This window comes from Ammospiza caudacuta, chromosome 5, assembly GCF_027887145.1.
Source record: "Ammospiza caudacuta isolate bAmmCau1 chromosome 5, bAmmCau1.pri, whole genome shotgun sequence".
NCBI classification, from domain to species: domain Eukaryota; kingdom Metazoa; phylum Chordata; class Aves; order Passeriformes; family Passerellidae; genus Ammospiza; species Ammospiza caudacuta.
In genome coordinates, this window is record NC_080597.1 from 632,610 (window position 1) to 652,063 (window position 19,454).

Genomic DNA, 19,454 nt, shown 5'->3' on the forward strand with positions numbered 1-19,454 from the left:
ATCTATAAAAATAATCCATGTCAGTGAAATGAAAAAGTGGGCAGTAAAAATAAAAAGCATGGGCTTTGTTTAAAAGGTTAAATTAAAAAGCAGAGTTGGTAGCATCTCACAACCATTATTTCAGCAAATTATGAATGAATTCACGAGCAAGTGCAATGGGCAGCTGCTCCACGCAAAATGCAGGAGCAAAGTGAGGACAATGTGTGGGATTACAAATAAAGCAAATTATTTCAGTCCAATTAGCAAAGGATATTTGTCAAGGGTAAAGAAGTAATTCTGTAGCATAAATGACATTGTTTCAAATCCTCTGAGAAGTTCTGAAGGTGTTTCAAGCTTCTGGGGCAGAGGTGAGAGATGGAATGCACAGTCATGTAGCCAGCAGTTTTCAGAGGCTCACTGAGCAAGCCCAGGGTTACAGAAGCAGCTGTGTGTTAATCAAATAACAACATTTCCTTCAGAGTTTGTTCAAAAGGCCAGAATAGACAGATCCTACCAGAAGCAGCCAGAAGCAGCTCCTCAGTGAAAGAAACACTTTTCCTCAGAACAACTGGGCTGACATGGCTACAGTGCAGAGGTTTAACGCTAGACCCCGAGAGGAGGAGACAGGACTTTTTTAGATGTGGGGAATCACAAGAGAGTGTAGGGGAGCTGGGAAACAGGAAAATCCTAGGTCCCTGTGGGGAAGGTGCTGTGGAGGAAAGTAATAGAGACAAAGATGCAGGTTCAGAAGATGACCAAAGAAACGGACAAAAGAAATCAAAATGAAGCATTTTTGTTTTCTCTAAATGAATCAACACTTACTGCAAATTATTTCTTGACATACAAAGAAATGGAACGACAATACAGCTCCACAATGTACATGAGAAGCATGTCTTTAAAAATCATTACTTGATTAACTTTATGTAGAAATTAATTTTTAGAGACATGGTAATTAAACATTGTAAATGCCAATCAAAATTTGATAGCAAACAGTATGGAGTAAAACCCAAACACCAGAGTCTCTGCACACACTTAATCTGATTACTTGGATTATCTCAGTAGAAAAGGTTATTTTCCAAAGGGGCCATGGATTTGTTTTATGATTTTCTAGAGTAATAAATCTTGTAGAATTTTAAGTTCCCATCAGGTAAAGGAGTTCCCACCTTACCCATTTCCTCCAAACATATGCTATGGCACATCAGAATGTATTATCTGATTAAAAAATATCATGCTTTTTGTCAGCCTGATTCTGTCCATTTGCAGTGGCATAAAATATATCCCGGCTCCCAGAATTCTAACTTCAACCCCAAATTCAGCAAATGTATTTATAGACCAGAATGGATAACACAAGCACAAGTGCATTTCACAGAAGACATCAAGGTAATATTCTCCACATTTGGAGCTATAGAAAATGAGATGCTTAAGCAGATCCAAGTTGCAGCCTCCAGTGTTTTGTTACTCCTACTGGAAATGGTGGTATCTGCACTGTTCCTCCAGGTTAATGTCCATCCCAGACATGTCAGCACACTAACTACCTGACTGAGAAATGAAGGAGAATACAATATACTGCAGAAATAACAGAAAATACTTCTTTTTGCACATCAGCCAACCTGAGTAATGGCTACCTCGAACCTGGTAACATCAGATGTGTCACATGAGAAGACTGCATTTCTTTAACCTTATTTAACTACTGAGATCAACTTATACACTGAGATACCTGAACTTGGTAACAGCCTCAGGAAATGAAAACAGAGGTCTAAACATATACAGTAATTGTTAAGAACAGCATACTGAATTTAGTATGTTATGGAAGTGTCTTCTGCATATCACCAAATTTTGGGTAAAACAGATTACTCATGAGGTGTTGTCCTTTAATCTATTAGGATTCAAAATTGAGTTTGTCATAGCAAGACACAGGATGTTTAAATGTAACTAGAAAATCCTCTCTGGACAAGTTTCAGCAGCATAGTTAAAAGTTGTCAGAAAGGCAGTGCTAATAAGCAAAACTATGCCCACTGTTTGCTTTAATACTAGAAAGATAGCTAAAAATATCTTTACATACTTGAAAAATCCCTCCAAACAAGAGGCACCAATGACAATCTGTTTCAGTTCTGAAGGAGCTGACTAAAACCAGCGGGATTTATCACCTACCTAACATTGCCAGGAAATACATGAGGCTGCTGCTTTAAAACCTTCACACATCCACAGTGAGCTGCACATGCCTAAACTCACAACTCTTACATCTAGAAAGATGACCACCTATGTCACATTTAAATCCTGTACATGACATCATCTTTACCACGGAAATCTGATCAAAAGAAACAAGTTTTCAAACGTTCAGTAAGCCAAACACCTGAATGTGGGGTGCTCCCAAGAAATAAGCATCCAGTTATACCTGTAGGTCCTTTAATCGAGTGACCACCATAGGTTACCCTGAGGACAGACACCCTTTGAAAAGAACAAAAACTAAAGTGTACTTTTTCTTGCTTGTTTGTTTTAAAAATGGGATAGAGAAGACAGCACTAAGAAAGACAGCTTGCTAATTGGGAATATTTTTAACACATATAGGGAATAAACTACATGAAATATTTAATACAACTCCATTTGTATGTAATATTCAATTCACCTGGTAGGAAAAATTCTTGAAAGGAGTGCTATCAACTACCTTAATATGCTTAAAATTTGACTCATTATATGGAGCCAAGGATGTTCTGGGCTTCAAACACCACAATTTAAAACATCATTTAAAAACTAACCATATACTTCGATATACAATTTTACAAAATACTTTGCCCCAGGGTAGCAAAATTCACAGCATTGGTCATAGAATGAAAAATAAACATACAATAATTCTTTGAGTTTTGCTGACATTATTACTGACATGATTTTAACCACAGACTAAAAAATAAGGAGGGAGAAAAAAACAAGTTGAAAAAAATTATGATAAAGCAATGGGAAAAGAAAAATGCTTTTTGAAGATGGCTGGATTACCTCTAATGTAATTTAAGCTACCTTGAAAGTGTATGCTGTGTATGTAAAGCTATTTCCATGTACCAAGAGAATAAAAAGACAGTGGCTGCTACATTTCTAGTTTTGAATTTGCAAAAGGGAGTTCAAAATTAGACAAATGCATGCAGTTAGCTCAGGGCCCAACACAGCAGGCTTGAAGGCTACATGGTTTTAGTAACACCATCCTTAACATATGGTGGTGAGAAATACACTCCTATGGTCTGTGATATGAAATGGAGGAAATAAGGAAAAGGCAATTACTTAGGACTCCCTTAATGCTCTGAGATGTTTTATTTTGACTTCAACACAACACAGTTGTGTTACAAAAGCCATTTTCATGTTATCCAGGACAGTGGAAATACAGGCAGGACTGAAATTTTGACCCTGCAGAAACCTTTAGAGCTTGAGGTGTGCTGCATGGGGTCTCCAATTTTCACATCATTTTGATAACTTAAATGCCAAAAAGCAAAAGGGGTTGAATGAAAATATAAAAAGAGAAACAACTTAAACAAAAAGTGGGTGGAAGTGCCTTACCAGTTTTGGGTGTCAAACTCAAATCTGTGTCAGAAGAAGAGGACTGTCGACTGTAGGACTTGGAAGGTGAAAAGGAATAGGTTTGGTTTTTCAGAGGGGTGGAGGGTCCTGATGAATATGTATTGGGATTGGGATCTTCATTGAAAGGAATCCTGCCAGAAGAAGGTGGAAACATATTCAGTAATCCTGTGCCAAAGGACCTGGCTGACAGCAGCATGATCCAAACACCAGGATGGGATTGGGGCAGGGCCAGCAGCTATTCCTTAGGAGCGAGGCTGGGAATGAGGCCAGAGGCAAAGAAATGCTGTTTTACCCTCTCAGCATCCTACACACAGATGCTCGTCATCTACAATGAAACAATTAAGCCAAATGAAAGGCATGAGATGTGACAAAAAATATATATATATGCAAAATAAAAAAATTGGAGAAATTTATGGCTTAAAAATCTGGTCGAATACACAATGCTTTGAGTTAGTTCAATAAAGAAAAATGATTTCAAATTATAGCTGTGTTTATACATATTTATACACTTATGTATATACACATATGCATTGTAAGGTAAAAGAAAAAGAGATATGTTTCCTTATCCTATAGCATCAGCAGCATGCCACAGCTAAAAACAGAGCAAAGAGGAGAATCTTTATGGGAACAACTCTATTGACAAACAGTTTATTTATGCACAGCTTGACTTACCTGCTCCCTAAAACCATCTCTTCCACAAATGGCACAGACCCTTCCTAGAACCCTTTCAAAGCCTACTGTATGTGAATGATGTTTGAAAGCAATTAGGAGCTCAAATCACCGTTCCTCAGTCACATCACCTTACTGTTTAGTTAATTTCCCAGAAGCAAGAGCGTGTGAAAGGGAAGAGCGTGGCCTTGTGGAAGAGACTGCAGGCGCGTCCAAGAGCCTCTCCTGCATTTCCATGAGCCGCAGCACGCCGGGAGCAGCAGGGTGTCCCGAGGAACGGGAGCAGAGAGGGCGGTGCCTGCCTGCCCTGCCTGCCTGCCCGGGGCACTGTGCCCGCGGCTGCCCGGCTGCGAGTGTCAGCAGACTCGTACCGGTGTAGATGAGAGTGGGAACAGACACAGAGAAGTTCTGAGTGAGCCGTGAGCCAGTAGCAGTGTGAATTGGGCTGTTGTGGGTCGAGCGGCATCCATGGCTGGGCGCGTGAACCAGCGGAGACCTGAGAGGGTTTGCGGCCAGGGCGGGAGAAAAGAAAACAATACACACAAACAGGTTGCAGAGTTATGTTACCAATGCTTTCAGGGAAGTTTAGACACAGGAGATCTCTTACTCTAAGCAGACTCTAAGAATTGCAATTCCTAGCATGCAAGAGTCCAGAGGAAATAAAAGGAGGGAAAGGAACAGCTCAAGCACTTGCTTGCGACTGCATCATTGATTTCTGGCAACGGGCCATCGAGTTAGTAAAGCCAAGAATAAGAAGAGTCAAATTAGTTGATTTTGCTGCCTTAGACAAACTTTCCCATTTTTTGAACTGAGACAATATCCATCACCAAGTTGAACATGGATAATTTGGGAGGTGGAATTTCCACATTTTGCTGCAGAGTGAAAGCCACTGGTTTATTTATGGGTGCTTTTTAAGTTGATAATTACTAGGTCTACCTTTTATGTTTTTAAACACCATGCTGTTGCTCTATGCTGCACTGCATCCTGAAGTTCTTTTAAAGGCAATTTTTTAAAATCGAGTCAAGTCAAACAAGCTATGCCGTGAAATAGAAACCAGTAATTTTTAAAAGGCAGCTCATATTTTGCAAATTTTGCAGAGCAATTGATGCCTGCACAACAAAAATGCCTCACCTCTCTTGCAGTGACGGAACAGTTCAAGTTAATGAAAATGGCTACTTCAATTAATACATCTAGAAATACAGGATATGTAATACACTTCTTGGTGCGGTTTTTTCCTTCCTGTATTGCTCTACCAAGCAGAAAATAACTAATTTATCCATGCAAAAATGTAGCAACAGTTGAAAGAAGACTGCAAGTATATTTCTATTAATTTGTATGCATATCAAAACATTCAAACTGTTTGGTGCTGCAGTGCATATGACAAAAATCACAAAATTCTAATTCTCATCGTAAAAAGATTTCTCTGCAAGTTCACTGTCTACCTGTTTTGCCATAGTCCTCCTTGTTTTATAACAGTAAAAAGGAAAGCACACAAAAGATGAGACCTCTGAGGTCATTGTCTAAATCACTGACAGAACAATCAGAACTCAAAATTTATCTTCTGTTATATAGTTAGAAATACACTTATAAACATTTAAGCTTGAACCAAAAGTATATTTGTGAGAGGTCCTCACTGAAATGTTCATTGCACAAACACAGCATCAAAGCAGAACTAATTAGCGTTAAACTGGTGGATCACAAGGATATGTAGTACTATTGCTACATAAGTACAAAGAAAGTCATCTTAAGTAAGAACTACCACTCCAGCCTCTACCGAAGTAACTCATCCAACCTAAAACATTTCAGAACTGTGGAATAGAAAATTTATTGCAGACAAATAAAACTACAAAAGAAAAACAAATTCTGGGGAAAAAAGAAATCACGCTGGTTATGAAAAACTGAATGAGTATGAAAGGAAGAGAGGTGAAACTTGTTTCCCTACAAGCTACTAATTCATACTTACTCCTTCATTTCTTTGGATGGGGAGTTACATGCAGGTAAAAATGCTGATGTGTTACTTAATTTATCCAACGTGCAGGCTGTTCCTATGGCTCTCACTACGAGTCCAGACTCTCCCTCCAAATCGAAACACTGCAAATATCCAACAACAGCATTTCCTCTCATTTCAAGCACCTTCAAGCCAATCTTCCTTTGCAATTCACCTACAAAACAAAAGGTAAAGAGCTCAGAGTTGCAGTGAATTCCTATTCTCTTTTGTAGTCTTTGACCCAGCTTTTGGAGTGCCAGCCAAGTCAGCAGAACAGGTAATAAATCCAATCCTACATGGCTGGCCAAGGAGCCAGAACAACTTCTGTTTCCTACAACACTGTGTGATACCAATCCCTTACACAGCTTTTTGCTCTTCTCTCCAAATCCACTCTGACTGCCAAAGCAACATGTCATTTCAGAGGTTTTTCCCACTAGTCTTTATTTCCAGTAGGCTTTTTTTTTCCTTTTTTCTACTTATTCAGAGAGAGGTCAAGATGTGCTGTGGAACGCACGTAAGTTTCTAAATACTTCATATTTAGTACTTCAATACAACAAAAATACATAATATAATAATACATAATATATAATACGTCAAAACAATGCAACATCTTTAAAATCTATATGAACAAGCACCTATAATTTCTTCATCTACCAATTTATTTAATATAGTTCATCTTATTTCCTACTTTTCACCCCTCTGCTGCAAACCAAACACTGCCACTCCTACTAACTGCACACAAGGACTGAAAGGCCGTGACTGTAAGAAACTGGTTTGTGGCTGATGCTTTTGTAGGAGGACGTAACTAAAAACCTAAGGGTTCTGCGTAGCTGGATTGCCTCGGTGCTAACTGAAGAGGAGAAGACGATCCCTGCACGCTGAGGGCAGGGGCAGTACCTGACATGAGCGAGATGAGCCTCTGGCGGGCCTCGTTGGAGGCGCGCGGTGTGCGGATGCGGTCGATCCACTGGTACTCGGGGTCCTCGTTCACCACCAGCTCCTCCACGAAGCCGTGGATCACCACGGCCCGGTAGCACTTGGGGATGGACGTGGCTGGTACAGACACAGAAAAGGGGTGAGACAGCCTCTGAGCCGGGCACAGCAACAAAAGCATCACGTTACACCTCACAAGCATTTCATCCAGACCGTGTTCTGTGGAAACGTGGACACACCCTGGTAAGGTAACTGTCCAGCGTACCAGTTACAGCATGTACCTTTATGGAACCTTGTCACTTTGGGCCTCTTTAAAAGGACATGGACCCAAAATAACACCACAGGCACTGAAATGCAACTTCTGCACATTAAAAAATCCCATCAGTTATTGACATTGTTTGGAAACGTGAACAGTAAAAATGTGTTACAAAAGAAACACCATTTGTGTTAATGTTATCTGCACTAGGTCTATGCAATGAGCTCCCTTCCGTGCCATGGGGAGGGAGACAGAAGAGGCAAAGAAAGAAAAGGAGGGACAAAGTTTTTGTTCAAATAAACTTTTTTCCTCTACTTACTGCAAAAAAATTTGACGCCACAGGATGACTGCCTAAATCTGTTTAAATCATTGAAGAGATCTACTTTCACCACCACGTTGATCTCCCCACGTATACCTATCAATAAAAACCATGCAACACCAGAAGTTACAACAATGTAACTGCATCAATACAAAACCAGACCTATAAATGATTTCCTGTTATGAGTAATTCATGCCGGAGGAGCGGGGAGCCATAGCCTTGCCTCAGGTCTGCTGCACAGACACTGGCTCAGAGGAAGTTTCTAGTTCTGCCCAGCCTGTGGCACAATGAAAGCAACGCTCCCCAAATGCCTGTCTGCACCAAACAGAACTTTATAAATAAGAGGGGACTGGGGAAGGAGAAGCCATCAGCTTCTTGATGCTGCAGTGGCCTCTGCTGCAGGGGGCTCTCTCTGCTCAGTTTCCTGCCTGAAACAATTTCAGAACTGCAGCAAAGCTCCCCTCTGAAGTTCAGCCCAAGGAGAAATATTTATGGTTCTTTCTAGAACCACAAAGCGACACAGGAAGTGTTTGTAAAATACTTTAACTGGGACAAGAAATACATAAAAATAAGGTATTATACTCCTTTAAGACAAATGTTAATTTTCAACTATGATTAAACCTTACTAGAAATGGAATATTTTCTAACACAGAACAATTCCTTTTCGACGTCTCTACTTTCCTGTTCTGAGCTTTTTCTTGTTTTCCCCACCCAGTAACAAAATCATTTCACACATTACAGATTCTGAAATATTGAGGGCTAAACTTCTTGATGAGTCTGATCTCTTGTGTCTTCAGAAGCCTTTATGACACCAGCACATGACACTGAAACAGCAGCACTGGATTTGTTGTTCAGCTCAGACATTGCTGCAATAAAATCAGCTGCATCTCCCTTCCAAAATGCCAACAGGAAGAAGCCTTCAGTTATTGTAACAGAAAATGCCCCAGGGTTATACATTTTCACAAACAATCATGTTGAGGTGAAAGAAAAAAAATTAAATACAAACTTATGAACATCATATTTATTCTTTTTTAAGGAAACTCAATTAATGTTTGCCAAGAACCAACATAATTAGAATCTAGTGCTATGAGCATGAAAATGAAAGAATTATAATTTTACTTACATAGAAAAAAGCCATGAAATACCAACATATCTGGAAAAATATAGAGAAATCTAACTCTCTAACCTACCAGCTGTACACATCCTGAAACAAGTGTTTGCATAATTTAGCTCCAGAAGAGAATGTGTGATAGGAGAATGTGCATAGGATAAAAAGGTAATTTAAAAACCCCAGTATTTTTGCAATATTTCTTAATATTTCTGCTCGCTATAACTGGTTTAAATGCAAAAAATAGTGTGCATCAATTACGATGAGCATCTGGTGAACACTATTAATTATTTCCCAACAATGATTTATAATTAGCTTTGAACATCATTAGGTCATTTAATTCACCCTGAATAACAAAGGAGGGGGACAATGGCAGCCACAGAGATGTTCTGCACAAAGGTATCCAAGTTAATTGCTCTAAACTGACATTGGCTCTCTGAGACAAAAGCTGTTCCATCCAAATCAAAAGCAAAAATATTGTGTTTATTTTCTCATGCCTTCAAAACATTCTGATGAAATCCACCAGTACTGAGAGCACTTACTGCAGGGAAAAGGGATTTCATCCTGCCGAAGATATCTCACATCCTTGTCCCTTCATCTCAAGTGAAGGTTATCCCAAATCCCAGGAAGGCACACTTCAAGTAACCCCAGCAAAATTACACTTGTTTAGCAAACATGTGGTAATTAGACAAATATGTCTGAGTCCTTTTTTTAATCAGAAATCTGCAGTAACTAGTGAAGATGTTTTCCCACTTGTCACAACTCCTATGGAAGGCATTCTGCCAAGCAGCAGTCTTTACTCCCCTGCCAGAAATTTGGTCATGTCAGAAAATACAGGGGAAAAAAGCCAGGAAAGTAGTTTTCCAACTCCAAAGCTGAAGTTATTACAATTTCTGAACGCAGCTTATGAGATTGTACGAAGCAGATTAGATCCCAAAGAAGCCTGTTTTAAATGAGCAAAGCTTACCATGAATGGTATCATAAATTGGAAACCAGCCTGAAATGACCGTGGCAGCCTCACTGTAGAGCAGAGGGTCGATGTCTATGTACACCTTGCCAATGGCATCGTTGGCACTGTACGTGTCGTGGTCGAGGACTGTGATCTGCAGGGGCTCGTCCTGCAGCTCCTCATCATCCACCTGCAACAGAAACAGAAACCTGAGAATTGCAAAATGTGCAGGGGAACACAGCTGCAGGGGCTCGTCCTGCAGCTCCTCATCATCCACCTGCAACAGAAACAGAAACCTGAGAATTGCAAAATGTGCAGGGGAACACAGCTGCAGGGGCTCGTCCTGCAGCTCCTCATCATCCACCTGCAACAGAAACAGAAACCTGAGAATTGCAAAATGTGCAGGGAAACACAGCTGCAGGGGCTCGTCCTGCAGCTCCTCATCATCCACTGCAGCACAAACATTAACAGAAATCTGAGTATTGCAAAATGTGCAGGGAAACACTGCAAAACCAACGCAGAGGAGAGAGTTAGTAATGAACAGTCACACAGATAGATCTGTAATGTCAGCTTCTGAAGCTAAACAGCACTCTCACTCATTTTGGTTTTAGCCTTCAGAGACTGGTGAGATCCTGGAAACTGAGCTATCACTGGCAGAGGAACAGAAAAGCACAATTACAGAGAATATTCATTTTAAAATTCCACAATATTGTAAGTTGCACTTAAAATACTGTCCATCTATCTCCATAATGCATACTGATAGACAAATAAATAAATAAATAGGAAAAGAAAGGAAGGAAATTTAAGATAAAATACCTCAGAGGACTACTATGCTCTGAAGTTTATGGTGTTCCCATCACTGGTCAGTGGCTTAACAGCAGGTATTTTACACAGCCTGCAGTAAGAGTTCAGTAATTCTACACATGCAGTTTCCTAAACAAATGCAATAATCCATCTACAGATAATGACTATTTTCTTTAGAACAAAGACAGCCATTTAACCAACTTTTGTGTTCAATGTCACAAACCAAGAATTAAGTTTGCTAGCTGCAATGGGATGACTCATCTAAGTGTTTGCAGAATTGTGATATTGCCTTAGTGCACAGTAAATGAACCAGAACTACACATTCAAGTGTTGCAATAATTAATTTATTCTAAACATAATCCTCATTTTTTAAGTAGTAAAAAAATGAAAGAAACATGTAAACACTTGTTCAGGGCATCATGTCAAAGGACACCAACAAATCAGATCCTGAAAAGCAACAAGCAATTACAGGAAAATGCTGTGTGCCCTCATTATTACATAAGGAAACCAGAAGAGAGAGTACAGCAATTGTTGTCCAAGCTCTATTTTGTCATCTTCACAGAGGAATTTTCCATTTTCTCCTCTGCATTATCCTTGCCACCAAACGTAGGACTTCAAACACCAATTAACTTCCCTTGTTTAAAATTAAAAGAAGCCCACAAGAACAGCTGTACTTTCATATCTGTGTTTATTTACACAGACTTGTACTGATAACTGCACTGAAAAGGCCTTTCCCCTGCTGCCCTTCCCCACCTTCACAGACAGTCACAGAACAACATTCAGCTGGATCCAACCTGGCAAGCTTTTATCTTCCCAAGCACTCCTCAAAAGCCACGGAGGCGCCCTTGGCAAACAGGGTCTGGCCGGAGCTGGGTCTGCTGCAAAGGTTTGTGCATGCAAACACAAACACACTTCAGTGCTCACTCTCTGCTGGAAATGCAATCACTTCATTAAGGCAGCTAAACCAGAGTGTCTATACAGTTATACAGTTACAGGCCAACTCTTAAAAAATACTTACTTCAAATTTGAACCACTCAGAATTCCACTGAGGATTAAGCGATTTGGGATACACATCTGTCTTAAATGTAATATTTCCAAATTTCACCTAAAAACAAAAACATTCAATTAGCAATTACAAATATTAATAAAAAGAGTTTGGAACTCATTTAATTGACATATACAAGTCAATATACAATTTCAAATACAAATTTCAACAAATCGTTTTCTTTTCACTGAGTGGCTTTTAAATTCAATTTATATATATCAGTATCCACATGTCAATGACATTTCCAATCAACCTCTCTCTCATCCTGTCATACTACTAAAATTGTTTCTTTTCGTCCTCTCAATCATTTGAGAGGCAAAAATATCACTTATATTGGCTATTCAAAGTCACTTTACATACTCTCCTTGCCTTCCACAAGGAAAAATATTCTAAACACTGATAGTTTATTACTCTCCTCTCTAGGATTTCTCAATTAGCTTCACCAACAATTGACGAAATAAATATAAAAACAAACTGGATTTGATATATACAGAGAGAGGACTACTAAAAATTGAATATTTTCCATGCTTTTATCTCTTATTTCACCTGCAACCACATAATAACTCATTTCAGCAGTACCCATATGGTCTCCACAGGCATCTATTTCAGGCTAAGCCCATTTGGGTTTTGTGGGGGCTTCTTGTTTCCTTTTATAAAGTGAAACTGAATTTCTGTGATGCTCCATACATCAGGAAGCCACACAGCACATGGAAGAGCCTTTATTTCTCTGCAGCTCTCATTGCAAACCATTCCCAAACACCTGCCGTTCTCTGAATGCTGCTTCTCAAAGAAATGAGCACCGCACCTCATACCGGGCACCTACAAATACTCCAAGTTACATTTTCTAATTTATTCAAGATTCTTAAGGAAAACAATGCCTAGGCAGATGGAAAAGAAATGCTGGAGTTAGAGGTTTTGACAGCTTTTATCATTTGCAAGGCCAAACACATTTTGGGAAGGAAATCCAGGCTGGGCTGCGAGCCCTGCGGTGATTTTGCTGAGGACGGTGTGAGGTGACCCCGGCCCGTTTCAGTCACAGCTCATCCTGCACAGGGGCATCCCCCAGCGCTGAAGGGACTCTGCACTCGCTGCAGGCAATCAGGGATGTCTGGCAGCACGGGCTGCAAGGCAGCTGCCAATGCAGCGCCAGCTCTGGCTCCGGAGGCTGCCGGATCCAACACCCTGAGCTCCACCCAGCCTATTTTAAGGCGTTATCTCGGGAGTAAATCAGTTCCCTCAGAGCCCCAGGCAGTCATAACTGAATTTCCCCCGTGCTCCAGCCAGGGCACTGAAGCTGGTACAGATAATAAAACAGCACACTGCTGGCTGCTGTGCAAAGTGAAAAGCACATTACGGAAGAAATTGTAACAAAATATTCTGAGCTGGGACAAGGATCATTGTGCTCACACTAGTGAAGCCCAAATTTTGCATGACCTGAGCCAAGTAAGAGCTCTGAGGTCTCTTCTCATTTTCCTTTCTAGTTCTAAGTTCATATTGCAATATTTAACAAGGAAATGTAAGGTTAGTAAACAACTAGAACCTTAACATCTGCTTTTCATTTTTATTTAAGGAAAAACACATTGTAGCTTTTCAGCAATCTCACACAGAAAAACGAAACAAGAGTTTCAATCCCAACTTATTTTGCAATAAATCTCACCTGCTGCATTGCCTACTCCATAGAGGGAAAGGGAAGTTCCTCCACACTGTTCCTAATTAACAATCCTGAAAGCAAGGCCCCCACCTGGGTATTTCTACACCCTTCTCTGTGCCAAGACACCCATGGCACTGCAGGGCAACCCAGCTAAACTGATCTTGATTAAAATGTTTATTTTCTCTCTTTGCCACACTAGCATTTTACTATATAATTTCAAGAATCTGCTTTGCTACACTGACAGTAGGGCTGGGAGCTGTGGGATCTCAGCACATCAGTCCTGATGTGCAGAGACACCGAGACCACCCTTGGGGGGCTCGGAGGTCCTGGAACGTTGCCAGAAGTGTCTGGTGGCTGGACTTTGATCCTGCACAGGAGACGACACCTGTGTGAGGATGGGAGGATTTCACTGGGGTAAATGGTGAAGGGATAGGTTAATTATAGTGTGAAACACAGGTTTTAGAATTTCGGTACAGGGGGGTCTAGAGAAGTAAGATGGAGGAATTGGGGCATGTCCTGTCCTTCTTCTTCTTCTTCTTGGCCTCCATCTTCTGTGGTGATGTTGGCACTTTGGGATTGGTTCTTACTAAAAGTGCACTGGTCAATAAGGGTGAAAGGCATTGGGGGAAATAGGTAAATATCTTATAGGTAGTTTTGGGTATAAAGATAAGTGACCACCCCGAGGGCTCTCAGTGTGCTCATGGCTGGCTGCTGTGCGGACCTCTGTCGGGCTGAGAGAAAATCTTGTAGACAAAAACTAATAAACACTGAAGACCGAGAAAAAACCTGAAGCCTCTTCTCGTCCTTTGGAGCGCGGGCTGTCCAAGGCCACCCCAGCCTTTCCAGGCCATAAAAACAGCCGAGAACGGGACAGGAGCCAGTGACCCACAGAGGAGGAGAGATGTTTCTCCTGACACAGAGTAAAACCAGGCCAATGAAACTCAGAGAACTGCATTTGCTAGTCCTGTTTTCCCTGTCTCCTAGTAGCAAGCATCAGAGTTGTTGTAATTTCAGACTGGATTAACGGGCAGCCTGCAAGAGAAGCCTTTAAAAATTAAAACCTGACCCGTGAAACAGCTGACAAAACAGTGAAACACTAAGTTCCATTTAATAAAACAAAACTATGTACTATTTCTGCTCCACTGAAAGTCTGGAATACATCCCCACTTGACCACCAGCTTACTCTCCCATTAAGCAATGTCCTTAGAGTCTAACAGCAACCAAATTTTTCAGCACCAAATTAAATCAGGACTTACATACCCAAATTTTATTTTTATATTAATAGCATCATATTTCTCAGTGTATAAAGGTCTAGAAAGGCATTCTGTCTTCCTATTTAATTCCAGTATTGTGCCAACCACTCATTTGTGATACACTTCAATCAGTATTTGGGGTACAAGACATGCATTTCCAGAGCACACCATCTTTAAATAGCTCTGATTTTTCTCAGAGTCCCAAACCTATGGGATGAAAGTCCATGTCATTCAAACCCCCTGGCACAGGATGTCACCCATTGGAGCACATGGCTCAGAGCCCCATCCAACCTGGGCCTTCAGTAATTCCACTTTGCACTTCAGCTTATTTCACAATCCCTTCCTAGTAAGACCCTACATATTGCCTGCAAACTACGTGACTGCAAAGAAGGTTAAAGCTAGATACTCTGGGTGCAATAAAGTGATTTAAGCACATAAACATTAGTGTCTGTTGATGAAAAGCCCCCTTTGAAAACATTTTAGTATTTCAAATGTTTTAAAAGGAAAGACGAACATTGGCCTTAAAAGTAAAACCTGTCCAAGTAAAGCACTGGTTAGTCATATACTCAGCAACACAACTGATTCAAAGATGGTTTTGTTACTTGGCCACCCTCCTTGCAACACGTCTGTCTGATCAGAGACCCGGTCGGGCTGGAAATGCCCTGTGGGATCACCGAGCCCGAGCTGTGCCCGACCACCACGGGCACACCGGCACCGAGTCCCGGGCATCTCCAGGGCCGGCGGCCGCACCGCCCGGGCGTTTGCTCGATGGCCGGTCCCCCTTGCCGGAGCGGCTCCCGCCCCTGCAGCCCCGGGCGGCCCGTTCCGACAGCCGGTCCCCCTTCCCGGAGCGGCTCCCGCCCGTGCCCCACAGCCCCGCTCCGCTTCCCGGAGCGCCGTTCGGGCCCGGCAGGTGCCTCGCCGCGCGGGCCCGGCCCGCCGTGCCCCGCCACCAACCTCCACGAAGGCGTCGGTGAGGTCGCTGGCGCGGTCCATCACCGGCAAATGGCGCCCCGCCACGATCTTGACCTTCAGCTTCCCCGGCATCTTCCTCCCGCCGCGCCCCCCCTCTCCTCCTCCTCCTCCCGCGGCCGCAGCGGCAGCGCCACCGCGCCTGTGCCATGGAGCGCCGGGCGCCGCTGCGCATGCGCGGGGCCGCACCGCCCCGGCCGGCGGGAGCCGAGCCCCGGAACCGGGGACTGCCGGGCGGGAAGGGAGTCCCAGAACGGGGACTGGAAGGGAGCTCGTTCCGGCGTCTGATCACCCGGGGATCGCCGGGTGGAAGGGAGCTCGGGCGAGCACCCAGGGCAAGCCCCCCCCGGAGCACGGCCACCCAGAGCAGGGGACAGGGAAACTGGCTTGGGGGTTTTCCTGAGGAGAGGGAGACTCCGCGATAGGCGGCTGTTCCAGGGCTCTGCCACCCTCAGCATAAGGAGGCGCTTCCTCGTGTTGAGATTAAACGTGTGCTTCGCTTTATGGCCACTGCTGAACTCCTGGTGCCTCACTTCCTTGTTCTGCCACTGGCACCCCTGACAAGTCTGGCCCCGTCCTCTTGGCGCCATCAGAGATATTTACATGCATTGATGGGATCCCCTCTCAGTCTTCCCCAGAATAAACAGGCCCAGCTCCCAGTCCTTCCTCCTTAGGGATACTCCAGAGCCCACATCATTCGCGTGGCCCTCTCCAGCAGCTCTTTGTCCCTCCTTACCGGGGAGCCGTGCAGGTGTGCCTTGGCTGGGGCTGAAGGGCAGGATGCCTCCCCTCACCTGCCGGCCGTACCCCGGACGCCACCGGCGCTCCCAGCTAAGGACAGGCTGATAACCGTGCTTAGCTCGTGCCCCAGCGCCACTCCCAGCTCTTTCCCCGCAGAGCCTCTCTCTGGGCGCTCCCCCGCCCACCCGTGCCGGTATTTGAGGCTGTTCCTGGCAGGCCCGGCCCCTAAGCCCGGCTTTATTAAACCCGCGGGGCCGCCCTGCCCGGCTCCATGATGGCGCCCGCGGCCTCGGGGCCGTGCTGCGCTCGGGCTGCTTGATGGGCCCGCGGCGGGCACCGGTGGAGTGCCGAGCTGTCGATGGCCGCGCCAGAGCGGACGGGACCCCGAAACCCGCACCGTATGCGCCCCATCCCGCACCCCGAAACCCGCACCGTATGCGCCCCATCCCGCACCCCGAAACCCGCACCGTATGCGCCCCGTCCCGCACCCTGCGCGCCCCATCCCGCACCCCGAAACCCGCACCGTATGCGCCCCGTCCCGCACCCTGCGCGCCCCATCCCGCACCCCGAAACCCGCACCGTATGCGCCCCGTCCCGCACCGTATGCGCCCCATCCCGCACCCCGAAACCCGCACCCGGTGCCCCCCCGGGATGCCCTGCCCGCCCTGGGAAGGAGCTGCTCCCATGAATCCCGGTTCAAAGGGAGCCGGGAGCACGCCTGCATCCCCAGGCATTCAGTGGGAATCTCCTGTAAAGGCTCCAAAAACAGCACCCCGACCCCCCCTGCCCGCCCGTGGGATCGCTTTGTTTTGTTTTCTTAACCGAAACACAAACATTTACAGTATTTGCGGGATTACGGGTAGATTAGGTGGAGTTTAGCTATCAGAGAAGGAGGATTGTAACTTTGTGATGCCTGAAAAAGCCCTTTGTTCGGGCATAGCACTGCGGGAGCTTGGCACGGAGCAGGGCAGCGGGGCCGGGGCTGGGACAGGGTGCTCCTGCAGGTGGGATGAGACCCTGGGGGCTGTGTCAGACCTGTGAAAAATGCATCTATTTTATGATTGGCTTTTCGCAAATTTTAAAATTAATATTATGTGTGTTGTGTTACAAAGTAATGCTGTTTCAATTCTCTTAAGTGCTATGGCAAATATAGTTTTAGGTAATAAAAATTGTTAAGATAGAAACGATGCTATGTAGGATACTTTTTTTAAAGAAAGGGCTTGCAGGGATATAGCAGCCACAGGACACCTGAATCTTTCAGAGAAGGAGAATTTATTGCTCCATTATCAGGAGAAACGAACTTCTTCCCGCCTCGAAGGCGCTGTTAGGGTTCAGAGGAAGAAGCTGACACTGACCAGACAGAATCCTGTGTTTGAATGGAATTTATGCATCATGGATGAGGTGTATGAATATGCAACAGGCTGTTGCTTTGAAGGGTTAATCCTGTGTTAACGTGGGTCCTTTTTTGGGCTCATGCTGCCCAGAAAAAAGTACCTGGAGGCATAGTAACCCTTTGTCTCTATTATCTCATAATGTTCAAATTGTTATTACTCTGATTGTGTTACTATTTTTTAAACCATTTTATTACTATTAATTTTTTTAAAAAATTAAAACCAAGCAATTGGCGTTTTCCCCAAGAGCCCTGGGGCTGTGGCTGCGCCGCTGGGCTGCTCAGCAGAGGAGCAGAAAGGAGCCCTTGTGCTCTGCCTAAGCGCCCCTCAGGTGTTGAGCCAGATCTGCTGGGATTGTTTCCCCTTTCTAATCTTACAAAAAGACTCAATAATGCTGTGGGCTGGAGTGTGATACACCAAGCAAACCATATCACTGGGAACTGGGGGAAAGGAGGCTCGGAGGGACCCTGTGGCTCTGCACAGCTCCTGGCAGGAGGGACGGACAGGGGGAAATGGCCTCAGGCTGGGCCAGGGAGGCTCAGGTTGGGCATTTCTTCATGGAAAGGGTGGTCAAACATTGGAATGGGCTGCCCGGGGAAGGGATGGAGTCCCTGTTGCTGCAGGTGCTTGAGGTGATGTCACAGACATCTTTTATGAAAAATCTTTTCTTTAAGATTTTTCTTCCTGAGAAGCTGAGAGGCTTCAGGAGCAAAATGTAAATAATGATTATTTGCAGCTGTGGAATGCAACAGGTAGAGTTCTGATTAGTCTCATGTAGTTGTTTCTAATTAATAGCTAATCACAGTCAGCTGGCTCGGACTCTCTGAGCCACAAGTTTTTGCTATTTTTTTAAAATTTTATTCTTAGCTAGCTTTCTGATGAATTTTTTTTATTCTTTTAGTATAGTTTTAATGTAACATATATCATAAAATAATAAATCAAGCCTTCTGAAACATGGAATCAGATCTTCGTTTCTTCTTTCATCTTCGTACTCCTGTGAACACAGTCACAGATGTGGCACTCAGCACTCTAGTCTAATTAACAAGGTAGTGATGGTCCAGGGTTTGACTCAATCTTGGAGGTCTTTTCCAACCTAAACGATTCTGTGATTCTGAGACTGCTCCTAATGCAGGTGCCTTGCTTCGAAAGACAGGTGTGTGCCAAGGAAGGCGGGAATGCAGAATGTGACCCCCTTCCCTCGGAATATTATAGCTTTAAACCAGGGCGCTTTCGGGCAGGCCGGGCAGGTTTTGGCCGGTGCAGCCGGGCAGAGAAGCGCGGCACCCCGGCGGGCACGGCACGGCACCCCGGCGGGCACGGCACGGCACGGCACCCCGGCGGGCACGGCACGGCACGGCACCCCGGCGGGCACGGCACGGCACGGCACCCCGGCGGGCACGGCACGGCACAGACCCGGCTCGGCCCGGCTGCAGCTCCGGCCGCCGCCGCCAGGGGCGCTGCGGGCTCGGCGGCGCTGCTGCCCCGCGCCACCAGGCGGCGCTGTGCCACCGGCGGCGTCCGCGGGGACGGACGGACGGGATGGATGGACCGAGGGACGGGATGGATGGACCGAGGGAGCCCCGGAACGGCGGGCCGGGCCCTCCGGGCAGAAGGCGAGAGGCAGCAGAAACTCGGCAGCTGTGGCCGGAGCTGCGGGGGTCCCCATGGGCGGGGGTGCGTGGGTACGGTGCAGCAAAACCGGACACGGGGAGAGAACCGGCGGGGCTGGGCAGCGGCTCCCGAGCACGGCCGGGAGAGGCTCCCATAGAGGGGGAAAGGAACCGGGGCTCTCCCCGAGGCCCCGAGCAGATGGTGAAGGGTCCTTCTCAGTGA

General features: G+C 44.8%; 1 protein-coding gene across 19 annotated transcripts in view; it reads right to left on the reverse strand.

Moving 5' to 3' along the window:
- C2CD5 (C2 calcium dependent domain containing 5) overlaps positions 1-15,571 on the reverse strand; it is a 57,661-nt gene extending 42,090 nt beyond the window's left edge. For 9 of the 19 annotated variants that reach the window (XM_058806087.1, XM_058806085.1, XM_058806083.1 and 6 more), the window contains exons 1-7: positions 15,475-15,571; positions 11,587-11,673; positions 9,783-9,954; positions 7,708-7,803; positions 7,097-7,252; positions 6,176-6,374; positions 3,523-3,674 (exon numbers count right to left, since the gene is read on the reverse strand). In XM_058806087.1, the coding sequence (XP_058662070.1) occupies positions 3,523-3,674; positions 6,176-6,374; positions 7,097-7,252; positions 7,708-7,803; positions 9,783-9,954; positions 11,587-11,673; positions 15,475-15,564 (952 nt within the window). In that variant the 5' untranslated portion in view covers positions 15,565-15,571. Of the gene's footprint in view, positions 1-493; positions 689-3,522; positions 3,675-4,583; positions 4,709-6,175; positions 6,377-7,096; positions 7,253-7,707; positions 7,804-9,782; positions 9,955-11,586; positions 11,674-15,474 lie in introns of those variants that run through there. The other 10 variants (XM_058806089.1, XM_058806084.1, XM_058806082.1 and 7 more) reach the window with 3 other exon arrangements.
- Between the last annotated feature and the right edge of the window lie 3,883 nt (positions 15,572-19,454).